At 43.8% G+C, this 12,122-nt stretch overlaps 2 protein-coding genes across 2 annotated transcripts; both read right to left on the reverse strand.

The window, feature by feature from the left end:
* Nucleotides 1-4,181: 4,181 nt before the first annotated feature.
* Nucleotides 4,182-9,536, reverse strand: RecQ4 (RecQ4 helicase). The gene is made up of 7 exons (XM_017232959.3): nt 9,333-9,536; nt 6,720-9,261; nt 6,011-6,662; nt 5,215-5,955; nt 4,982-5,157; nt 4,603-4,919; nt 4,182-4,543 (listed from the first exon to the last, which is right to left on the reverse strand). The coding sequence occupies exons 1-7, from the start codon at nt 9,432-9,434 to the stop codon at nt 4,310-4,312; spliced, it is 4,764 nt and encodes a 1,587-aa protein (XP_017088448.2). The 5' UTR covers nt 9,435-9,536; the 3' UTR covers nt 4,182-4,309.
* A 224-nt stretch (nt 9,537-9,760) lies between these two features.
* Nmt (N-myristoyl transferase) lies at nt 9,761-11,952 on the reverse strand. Its single transcript, XM_017232949.3, has 2 exons — nt 11,647-11,952; nt 9,761-11,256 (listed from the first exon to the last, which is right to left on the reverse strand). Exons 1-2 carry the CDS (start codon nt 11,849-11,851, stop codon nt 10,043-10,045), a joined length of 1,419 nt encoding a protein of 472 aa, XP_017088438.2. The 5' UTR covers nt 11,852-11,952; the 3' UTR covers nt 9,761-10,042.
* Nucleotides 11,953-12,122: the final 170 nt, after the last annotated feature.

Genomic DNA, 12,122 nt, shown 5'->3' on the forward strand with positions numbered 1-12,122 from the left:
TTTTTTATTGTATTTTTTCCTTCGAAAGTATCGTTCTGCGAAAGATCGAGAACTGTATAGTCATGTTCTTGGGTTTTTTTTTTGAATTTTTATTATTTTTTTGTGGTATAAAGAAATGCAATCGTTCTATCAAAAAATACAGGTTGCGTTTTCCAGTAGCGTTCTTTTTTCTCTTTCTTCAAGAATTCCTGATTCCTGCTTAATGTGTTGTGCTTTTTATTATATTTTTATATTTGACACTATTACACTATACACTTTGACACTATACTCACTTTAACTTCTATTATTCAATTAAAGCCCACGGGCTTTGCGGTTCGGGTCCCTGAATTTCTTATTTTGACTTTTAATTTTATTTTTCTCTTCTGATTGTTAATAAAAAGTGTTTTTGTTAGAGGTTTTTTAGACATGAATTTTTATTCGAAAGATAATCTTGTGGCATTACATTTTAAATATGATTTCTGACCGCCACGGCTGGCTCGTAGTTCAATCAGGACGTCCAATTTTCTGTGACTTTTTACAACATTTGTGAATGTTATCTTCCAAATGGTCAAGCTTTAGCGGCTTATCCGAAGAGACCAATGACTTTACGTATCCATAGTACTCCAGCGGTCACAAGATCTTGTACGCCAATTCACAGGTCCAAAACGTGAATTCGGCGGTCACCAAACGTGTCTTCCCATAAATCTCAGGGTTAGCTTCACTTGAAATGACAGTTTTGTTTGTTGATGTAGCCATTAAACCAGAAGTGCCCTTCATCGCTAAACAAAAATAAAAAAATCGGGAACAATCGCAATATTGTTTCGATGTTTTGGCTTCCACAAAATCTTCATTAAAGTGGATGGACACCGATTAAATTTCTGTGCTGGACTCTGATGGACTCACTCGGGTCTTCCTTAATGCTACGCTCTACAGTTGCAATAGCTTAGAAATGCAAGTTATCAATAAGAGTAATCGTGGTAACGTTCCATGGTGATCGAATACTGCTCTGATGGACGATTTTGTCGATGATAAAATGGTCGTAGTCCGCGATATTATTCTCGAAATAAAATGTCACTATTTGCAAGCGTTGTTCAGGCGTGAGTCTATTCATGACGAATTGCCAAGCCAAACTGAAAATTAACCACTGAAAGACAAGTTGCGACGCCTTTGGCGACGAGTGGCAAAAGACGCCTTTTAAAGGTAATGCCCAAGTATTTGTGCTCGACCGCTTGTGAGATTCTCTGTGGCGGGACAACTGCCAACAACTTTAGACTGCCAACAACTGTGGCAACCACTTTAGAGGTTAATAGAAACATTCGATCGGCAGTAGGGTTGTTGATATTTGAAAAATATCGAATATCGTAAATATCGATATTCCGAAAAATATCATATCGGCCCGATAATATCGGATGCAAAATTATCGATATTATCGAATATCGGTATATATCACCAATGTCAGGGAAAATAACATTAACAACATTCCATTGCAAAAAAAATTCATTTTTATTCTGATAGTGTATGTACAACGGAAAAGAAAGTAGTGGCTTCATATAAATGTAATTGATCCAATATTTTTTGTTGACCGATTTCAAGAAAACCCGCTTTTTAATATGTTCGTGGGTCATTTTGCTCCGATTGTCTGAAACAACAAGTTTAATCGTGGAAGCAAAGCGTTCAGACGGGACGGATGAACAAATATTTCATATATCGATACTTATATATCGATATTTCATATATCGATACTGATATATCGATATTTGATAATGTCGATAAAATATCAACAACCTACAGACCTACAGAACTATGCAGGGTATCCGTTGCCTTATCCTGTCTGAAAATTTTTTTTTTAGTTTTTATATACCTCAGGGAAATAAGTATATGTGGATCCTTTTTTTTTTTTTAAAAGTATACTTTCAACAAAGCGAATCCGTTCAAGTTTTTTTTTAATATATAAGTCTTTTGAACAGCTAACAAAATTGTTTGGCATTGTCAAACTGCCGTCCATTTTTATAAATTCTTGCTGAAAGACGGTATCATTTGTAGCCAAAATCTGATGAACCCGACTCCTGGACACTTTCAAATGACACAGCTTCAAATGACGCTTGATATCGCTACAGGACATTTGTCTGTTAACAGTTAGACGCATAATACTCCGCTTGTACCTCTCGTCAATAATACTGGGTCTGCCACTGCGTTCGGATTTCCCATAACATTCCACGTTTATTAGGAAATTTGCAACCGTATTTGGATGCCTCGAAACTCGGGAAGCTATTTCAGAAATTTTTGCGCCACTTTCTCTTAAATCCAGTATAAGACCGCGCTCTTCGGCTGTCAAGTGCGTTCCTCGAGGCATTCTTAGAAAAAACTTTATTTTTTATAGTGCTAGATGTGATAATTGATTAATTGATTTCTTTAAAATATAGTAAATTAAACTCAATTTACTCAAGCCAATTATCACGCTAATTGACAATTGCTCAGAAACTTCTGTATTCACATATACTTATTTCCTAAGAAAAAAAAATCAACTCTAAGAATTGTGAGAATTGTGAGCAAAGAGAAATTTTGCACCTGCATTGTAAAAACAGAAAAGAAGAGTAGAGTATTGCATACCAATATCAGATTGAAAGCTAAGATTAAAGAAGAGATAAGCGAGTAATCACATACATATATGTACATACTTATTTCCCTGAGGTAACAGGGCTAATTTTTATTTAAAAAGGTCTCTCGGGGACAACCATTAATTTGTTTCATAGTTAACTTGGCTTATAGTTAAATTAATTAAATAAAATGTAATGTAATGTAATGAATTAGGAATTAATCCAGATTTATCCATTAGCGTTCCAGATCGTGATGTCTAATACCGTTTGCATAGTGATTTGCAAAGGGTTGCCATCATCTGGGTCATTTGGTTCATGACCTTCTCTATCATGCACTCAAAAATGGCCTCCTTACTAGCCATTACCGCGTTCGGTGCATTGCTAGACGAGATTTAGTTGGCTTTGGGATTGGTCTCGACTTGTGGTGCAGCGTATCTTACTGCACTGGCGTAGCTTACGTTGGGGTCGATCCGGCTAAAGTGGCTGACAGTGACAGTGACTGTCTGTCTGGGAGCAAAAACACTCCTTGCCAGCTTGTAGTCTGGGCAGCCTTTGTATGAGGAGCTATCGCATTTGATTGGCGGCTCCACCGTGACCACCAAGCTGCATTGCCGTTTAATATGGTACGCCTCCTTGTTGTTTTTTGCCGGTTCTAGATTTGCAAAAAACATGTTAAGAGTCTTCTTCTTTGAGTGGGATTGTGGACATCCCTGACCTTGTGTCCTTGGCAGAGTCTCCCTTTAATGTCCTCCAAATCGGTCGAGTAGTGGAGGCCTTTGATGACCACCCGGTAAGCGCGTTCGTCTCGTGGTTGGAAGGTGAGGACTTCATTATGGTAAGTAAATAGTTTAATATAAGTTAAGTAAAAAAGTGATTATTTAAGAATTTAATACTGTAGATATAGAGACAATAAATAATGTGAACAGCTCTTGAAGCTACCCTAAGCCATCACAGGAAGAGTCAAAAGGAAAACCTTAATAAGAAAGCACTAGCTGAAAAAAACTTACAAAAACTAAGATTGAAATTGGAAAAGAACCAAAATCTCTAAAACCCAAGCCACAAAAATGCCAGAAGCTCAACAAAATTATATAGGGAACAAATATAAAACAAAGTTTAGTACCTGTTTAAAGAAATTCAAGACGCTGAAAGTCCTTATTAAAGACGATCAACTACTTCTCAATAAAACTATTAAAGGATTAAAGACTTCTCCACCTCCAATCAACACTTCGGAGGATCGGATGCGTCCATATAATTGCATGCCAATTAAATACGAAGCCCCAGGTCACATCCTCTTCCAAGGAAAAAACCTTTGCCAATCTAAACAAAGTTGTGTGTGATCTCTACACTATTGAGGTAAATAATTGAAATTAAAATGTATTTTTAATTTTAATTTTAATAATCTTATTTCAGGGATTTTGTAATTATTCTCCACAAAATTGTCAGTTTTTAAAAATTGAGCAACAGTACTCAAATATGTACTAGCAAGTTCCATACTCTTAACGATTTTCCACAATACAAACGCCCATATAAACCAAGCTTTTTATTTCTTTTAATTTTTAACTTTATTAACTATTATTTTATAATTTTAAAGGCAACAACAATATGTACTTTCAAATGGCATCACACATTTTTTAATTAATTGTTATCCTTTATCCAGTACGGACTAAGATGACATCACACATAGAAACACAGAGCTTAATTATTTTTGTGTCCATCTCTTTAGGTTATTATGATCAAGTGCGTCGCTTTATAATGGCCATATTAGCCAGCTGTAGGATACGGTTGAAATTGATCTTGACATGAGCCCGCCAGAATTTGCAACGGCCCCACATCACGGCCGGATAGTTAGGACTCTGAATGCCGTGAAAGATGCGGGCTATGTTCCGGCCAGTGAACGTATTATCCGGATACATGTTGATCAGCGCGTGGACATCATCTACGATGTGCTCGTCCGGCACGTTACTCGGCTGCAATAAATGAAGGATATGAAGAAGAATATTTATTTAAAACTTGGAGATGTCATTACCTCCACTTCTAGTTCCAGATCCTGCGGGTAGTCATTGAGGAAATAATTTCGTACGATTGCCTTCAGCTGTTCGCACCGATCCTGCGGAAAGTCCGCACTGCAGCACTGGCTAGCGGAACTGTAGGCAACGGCCGCCAAGCCGTGGGCCACATACTGAAGCTGAATAAGCTGCGTGCTTTCCTGTTTCACGGATCTCGTGTAAAGAGTGTCTAGGGCACTATCGATCTCCGTTTCCGTAAAATCCCCCGGAACCTTGATGCGGAAGCCTAGATCGTAGAAGCTCACGGTAATGGGGGAGCGTTTAGGAAAGCCGTTTACTATCAAAAAGAAAATGAAACTATTACGGCTGAGCTGGGATTAAATAGGATCCGGCACTTACCCTTTACCCACTCCAAATCCTTTAGCTGGTACTTGACCACCCCACTGTTCCAACCAATGCCCGCTGCTATGTCGGTCACCGAGAATTCGATTATATTCGAGTCATCTTTAAAAGTTTTATCCCGGATCTGCAAGGCTATAGCCATGGCCAGCGGCGGGCACTCCTTGGCAGCGTGCCTATGTTGGTTAAAGATTAATCGAAACGGTTTTTAAAATTTGTTCTTTAAGACTTACTTTAGGTACTTGGGTCCACCATATGAGATCACTTTTGCCATTACATAGGCGGAGCTGAGCACGCTGATGCACCAGCGCGGATCCAGCTCCATATAGCAGAGCAGGGTTGAAATGTTCTCCGCCGGAATGTCCAGCATCTCGACGGTCTTTTCAACAGAGAAACCGATCTCGTGTCCAGGGCACACATGCGGCCGCGGGCCATCGCCCTCAGCGGGTATTGATTGAACGGTGCCCTTTTCTGGATTCTTATCGCAGCTGCATGGCACAAATATTTTTTGCAGCAGTTTGCGGATCACGTGACGGTCAATGGAGTTGGCATAGACGTGCCTGCGAAGCTCGCTCTGGTCCCCGCCCTTGGAGTCCAGGAAGAGATGACAGTGGGACGGCAATCCATCGCGCCCTGCACGTCCGATTTCCTGGACATAGCTCTCAAAATTACGTGGCATGTTGTAGTGGATAACAGCCCGGATATCCGGCTTATTGATACCCATTCCAAAGGCAATGGTAGCTACAACGATGCGCAGTTCGTTGCCCATGAAGGCCTTTTGAATAGTTCGCCGCCTGGAAGCAGGCATTCCAGCATGGTAGGGCTCTGCCTGCCAGTTGACCCGCTTACGCTTTTTGCCTTGGTCTTGAGATGGTTGCCTCCGGTCCTGCACACATGTCCGAATGAATCCTGCGATGCGCTCGCACTCGTCGCGCCGGGTGCAGTAGATGATGATGGACTGGCACGGCTCGAAGCTGTGGATGCATAGTTTCATAAATGATGCAATAATTTAACAATAAAATAAGTTACCGTTCGCTATTAAGCAGCTGCAACAAGGCTGCATCCCTATTATCGTCCTTAGACACTGAAAGGATGAGATTATCCGGCAGGGGAGTATCGCTGATTATGCCGCGCTCGCCATCTACGATTCCCAGGTGATTAATGATGCTCACCCTAGTAGGCAATGTAGCAGTGGCCGTGAGTCCTAGTACGGTTTGAACGCCGAGATTTTTGCGCAGCACCTTGCAGATCATAAGGTAGCTGGGACGGAAGTTGTGACTCCACTGGGAGACGCAATGAGCCTCGTCAATGCAGGCAAACGCGATCGGCGGCAGAGTGCGCAAAATGGCCCCAAACCCGGTGGCTCTTTCCCCAGAAACTACTGCCTCCGGGGACACCAACAGGATGTCGATTTCCCCATTGGCAATCAGCTGCTGGATCTTCATTCGCTGCGGCGGCGTCTGATTGGTGTGCAGACAATGGGCTCGCAGAAAGTGCGGAACTCCAGTCACTTGGTCCTCCATAAGCGACACCAGGGGCGAAATGACCAGTGTAATGGCACCTACTCTGCGGCTGTAAAGGTAGGCGGGTAGCTGGTAACACAAGGACTTGCCACTGCCCGTGCTAAGGGTTACCAGGGAGGACAGGCCCGAAAGCGTGCGCATGATAGCCCGATCTTGACCTAAAGAGTTCGGGGGATTAGTAAAGAAAGACAAGTCTTTAAGATTATGCTACTAACCCTTTCGGAAATTGCTGTGACCGAACATATGTAGTGCCTCCATGACCTCCGGTGTGGTATCCTGCACACTTCCATCCGGTAAGAGGTCATACAGGGGCTGTACCCCGCCATGCCGGCTTCGAGATGAAGTGGAGGAGCTGGAATCCAAGCCAGCCTGCTTAAGGAACTCCTCGGGAATCTTGTGGCCCACATAGGTTTTAATGGGAGAAGCTGGTTTTGCTTCTGGCTGGCTAAGTGAAGCTTCAACAGCAGCATCCAAAGCCTCAAAATCAATGTCCTGCTCATCGCTGGACCAATCTGGTTCTGAATACTCATGTTTTTCTTCATCCTCGCTACTTTCGGGTACCAAGCCCTCCTCCTCAGTCTTCTGCTCTTCATTATCGATGTCCATTTCGTCATCATCTTTGGGCTCTTCTCGTTGCAGGATTGCTGCATTGGCTGCTTGGGGCAATCTTTCTATGTTGCGACTGTGAATCACTAGTGCGGATTGAGAAGCCATCTCCTGGACCTCAGCGAGCGTTGGGAAAGGCGAGGGATCTTCTTCTAGCTGGGCTGATAGGGGCAGCAGGCTGTCCCCCTTAACCTTGCAGTCCCGCGCAAAATGGCCAGCTCCACCGCATTCGAAACAAGTCAGCACTCCGCCATCACAGCCTCCCATGTCCATGTCCGGCCCACTTAGGGCAGCTACTCGCTTCTTGTGCCGCCACTGTTGCTTCTTGTATTTGGAGAAATTAACTGACTTCTTGCCTCGCACAAATTTCTTCTTCTGAATGTTGATGGTCACGAAGTTTTCGTTGAGCTTCCCGGATGCAATGCGCTCCTCCAGTTTTTTCCGAGCAGCCGCTCGTTTTTCATCCACCCGGAAGTTGGATCCGCTGGAGGATGCAGAGGCAGGAACAGCAAAGGTGCTAATGTAGCGCTGTGCCGTGGCATCGGCCTTTTCCAAATCCTGAGGATTAATACGGGGCACTGACGTGATGTCTCCTGATTCCAAGGCCAGTACATACTTAAGGTCCTCAGGGTTCAATGGCTGACTTTGTTCCTCCTCTTCGGGATTATGAGAAGCAGCCTCGACCGTGGCGGTGTTTTTGGTTTTCTTTTCAACCTTCGGCTTCTTCTCGGCTTTAATTTTGGGTTTTTTTTCGGCTTTGGGTTTAGGTTCCGCCTTGGGTTTGGTGGTTTGTCGTTTTCCAGCAGCTTGTTTCCGCTTGGATTTTTCCTTTTTGGTCTTAGCCGGCTCATAAGTTGCATCATTCTCTTCGTCAGCGGAGAAGTCCGGTAAGTATTCGTCTTTAACCTCGTCGGAGGGCTTACTTTCAGTCTCAGTCTTGGCTTCAGCGTCTTTGGGTATTTCCGCTGGAGGAGCTACTTCGGATGTTCCTGTTGTGGTCGGCACTATCCTGCGTCGCTTGGCCAGCTGGCGGTATTCCTGCAGCTCCGGTTCCTCATCACTATCCGCAACCACAGAGTCAGAATCAGAACTGCTTTCCTGTTCTACAGGAGCTTGCCTCTGCCGAGGAGGTGAGGGTTTATGGTTTTCCTTTGTAGCTGGATCTGGCTGATCCTTTTTGGAAGCTTGTTCTTCCACTATCGGCTTCCCCTCCTGTTCAATCTTGACCTGCTCTTCCTGAATTCTTGGCTTTAATTTGCTTAAATCTAGATTGGTCAGTCCAAAATTGGTTTTCCTCTGCGGAGTACTATTATTATTGGGCTCCACAGTGTGCGTCTCCACCTCAAGGGCATTCTCCTTGGTATTTCGTTGAAGCCAGCCCTCGTCCACCTGAGTTTTAATAGGTTCTTTGGCAAGATCACCGGCAAGGAGAGGATTGGCAGCTATGGTCTGTTCCTTCTCCTTATATTCCTGGGCCTTGCGAAGAAGAATGGTTTCAAAGTCGGGCAGCTCCTCGGAGGCATTTAAATCACCAGTGTTGAGGGAGGTGGATGAACTTTTAGAGGCATTGAGGGAACCTTTGGAAAGCGGCTTACGGGGATTGCGTTTGGCAAAGCCGCGCGTGGACTGAAATAACTTGGCGCTCAGGCTGGGCTTTAGACTGGCCGCCGCACCCTTGACCTGTTTTCCGAGCTGTTCTGGAGCTGAAACAGAAGCCTCCAGGGGAGCAGCTGGCTTCTTGCTAACATCGATTCCCCAGGCATTCTGATTAATTGGCAGCTCTTCCACTGCCTCGAACTTTCGTATCACATGGTTCTCATCGCGGTTGGATAGGTTGCTCAGCACCTGGGGATTTGGAAGGTCCTGGAGATTGGAAAACGGGCTTTGCCCTTCAGAAGACTTTTCATTATGTTGGGAGCTTTGTGGCTCTACTAAGGCTGATATATCCAACGGCAATTGCGGGCCTCCACTGACACTAATGTCCTGATCCAGCAGGCTGACACCCAACTCGCTGGCCTGTGACATTTCCAAGATATCGTAGCCATCTTCGCAGAGCACATCATTGAGGGTCTCCTCTAAAAACGATGTCTTCAGCTTGTAATACATCTTGTAGGAATCGCGAATCTCCTGACTGGCTTCTCGAATATCATACTATTCACAGGATTAAGAAATTTTCACTGATTTAAAGCAATAATAAACATTTTAAATTTTTGAAACATTACCTTTGAGGGAACCCGTCCATTCTTCTTTTTAAAATCTTTCTCCCACAATTTAACTCGCAGTTTGTACTTTTGGTATTTTTGTTTAAAGACCGAATCGTCCATAGCGACTTCAGTTTAATAGAAAATTAGGATAAAAACATTTACAAAACGAATTCATTTACTACAAAATTAATACAATTGCAGCTGTTTTGCTGATTGCGCGCTTTTTGCTTCAGCGCTGCCAGACAGTTGCAGATGCAACAAGCTGGCCAGACTGCTTAAAGTAGGAACAGTGGAATAAAATCTAAAATTTACAGGTAAATATTTGTTTTTAAAAAATACAATCTAAGAATTAAAATTTAATAATTCCAGATAATCCAGGTTAAATATTTCAGAAATAAGATTAAAAAACCAAGCATCTAAACCCTCTTAATAAAAAGAATTATAAGTTGTATAGATATTGCTGCGCATTTTATTCATTTTGTGTTATTGTTTTTATTTGTAAAAAATATCCAAGCTTGGCCGTTGCAAAATGCAGTTTTCACAATGATGCTAGATAGATGACTTTCCCCGCCGGAGCAACTTAATATACGGGATACGTGTGGTAGTATCGTGGAGGAGGCCCAAGCAAAGCTGCCGCAGGGAACTTTTTTCCAGCGGGGTAAACAAAGCGAGCGGCGGCGAGAGGCAGGGCGAGAATGTGAACAAAGGGGGAGCTAACTGGGGGATGCCTACATGAGTATCAGGGCGATCTCTTCGGGCTGCATCGTTGGGCAGCGCCAGTTGTACAGGTAGTATTGAAGATTTCCATCGCCGGCACCAAACTTCAGGGGAGCAAAGAACTTTTTGTTCTCCATGAGGTCCAGAGCATTGTAGACGTCCATCTGGACATTCCTGGCCGAGATGAGGGCGTCGTTCATCAGGTCAAGCCAAGGCGTTTTAGTGGAGACATTGTAGAATGAGTAGGCCGCACGTACGGTCTTGTGCACTGGATGGTGCATTACAGACGATGGCAGACAGTAGTAGCTCGTTAGATCCGTAATGTTTCCCTTTTCATCCGCGACCACGAAGCAGTCGATGATGCCCTCTTTTGGCGTGAACCAGTGGCGGAACTCCTCCTTGCTAAACGAGGGACACAGCTGGAACCGCTTCAGGTACTCCTCCACCAGCTTGTGCGCCTTGTCCATGTCCTTGGCCGTGATCCTCCGGTAGCCTTTGGTTTTGGGCTGATCTGGCAGTTTGTACAGCTTAATGGTTCGTTGCATGGTCATGTTTCTGGCCAGGTGCGAGAAGCGCACGTCAACGAGTTTTTTTGGATTCAAGGAACGATGCCAATAGCGGCAGGTGGCCACTGGAGTGGGCAGGACCACTCCGGCGGTGTAGGCAGCTTGGAAAATGCCGGTGAGATTGACGCGCCGTGTAATCTCACGAATCAAAACGGGAGCCACACGCTTGCTCCGGAGTTTCTTGTGCACGCACAGGAAATTTATGTCCACCACCTTCAGGACCTTGTCGTAGGCCTTCAACTTGCTGGGAATAGCCGATATGAAGCCGACGAGCTTGCCGGACTTCTCCACACGCACTCCCACGTGCCAATCGCGCTTCCACCCCGGTGGCTGCAGAGACCATTTGAGGAATTCCGGCTGGTAGTCAAACCGAAACATGGCGTCGTCGTCCTCCACATAGTTCTCGTTTAGAAGGGTGTACAGCTCTTTGAGATCGTTAGCATCGTTCAAGTCCAGGGTGACCCACTTAAAGCCACCCGGCAAGGTGTACGGCTCCTGTCGAATCTCGCTGACCTCCTTATTTGGTTCGATGCATTCGTTTGTGGTGACCTGCTCGTCCAGCTTTGGCACTGGCTGTGTGGACCAGAAAGCAAACTTTTTGGCCATCTGGCGAGTGCTGGCCACCGCGTCGGTAACGGCTTGTAGCAAGGCCTGCTTGCCTGAAAGGGATGGATCAAGGTTCGTACATTATTGATTGCTTATCAGGCACGGCCAACGATTAGTTGGCTAAAAAGATGTAGATCTAGTTTAAATTAGCTGCTGACCGTGGCCAACATATAATTCAAGTTTTCTTAAAAAAGACTAAATAAGGAACTCAAAAATATATTATTACGATCTAAAGTAAAGTCAACATAATTGGCCATTATATATAATAATAAAGTAAAATTAATAGTAGCAATGACCTTTTTCATATGAAAAATTGATGTCCTTTACTTAAATGTTCCACCTAACGATGCTTGCCTGTACCTCCCAAGCAAACCTAACCTCATTTTTGTCAGTCTTAAGGAGGGGCTTCCAAAAACTCTTTTTCAATATATGTTTTTACTTACTGGCATCTGAAGAAACAGCAGGCCTGTTTTGACTTGTGCTAGGCCCCTCTTTAGACTCATTTCCGGCTACTTTGGCCAATTCAGGATCCTGAATCTTTAAGCCGGCAACCGCCTTTTCGATCAATTCCTCGGATGCAGCCGTCACCTCCTGGACCGTCTGCTTAAGCTCCTGGCCCGCCTGGTCCTCCGCATTTTCCTTCGGCATCTTCCTCACCAGGTTGCAGTTTAAATAGTTTAGCAAATTAAAATTGCAATGAAATCGCAAAACTACAAGCAGCTGACTCAAAAAGCAGTGTGACCAATTTTGGCGCTTAGCTTTTGATTATCGACATTACCGATATTTTTAGAGATGAGATTTTAATTATTTGTGAGATATTTTATAATCAGGACTTCAAAAACTTATAAGAAAGGATTTCGTTGATAAATTTAAAGAATGTTTTACTGTCATTTATCTCGACTAAAAATAAGAAATTGGT

The sequence above is a fragment of the Drosophila bipectinata genome, chromosome 3L (genome assembly GCF_030179905.1).
Source record: "Drosophila bipectinata strain 14024-0381.07 chromosome 3L, DbipHiC1v2, whole genome shotgun sequence".
NCBI classification, from domain to species: Eukaryota; Metazoa; Arthropoda; class Insecta; order Diptera; family Drosophilidae; genus Drosophila; species Drosophila bipectinata.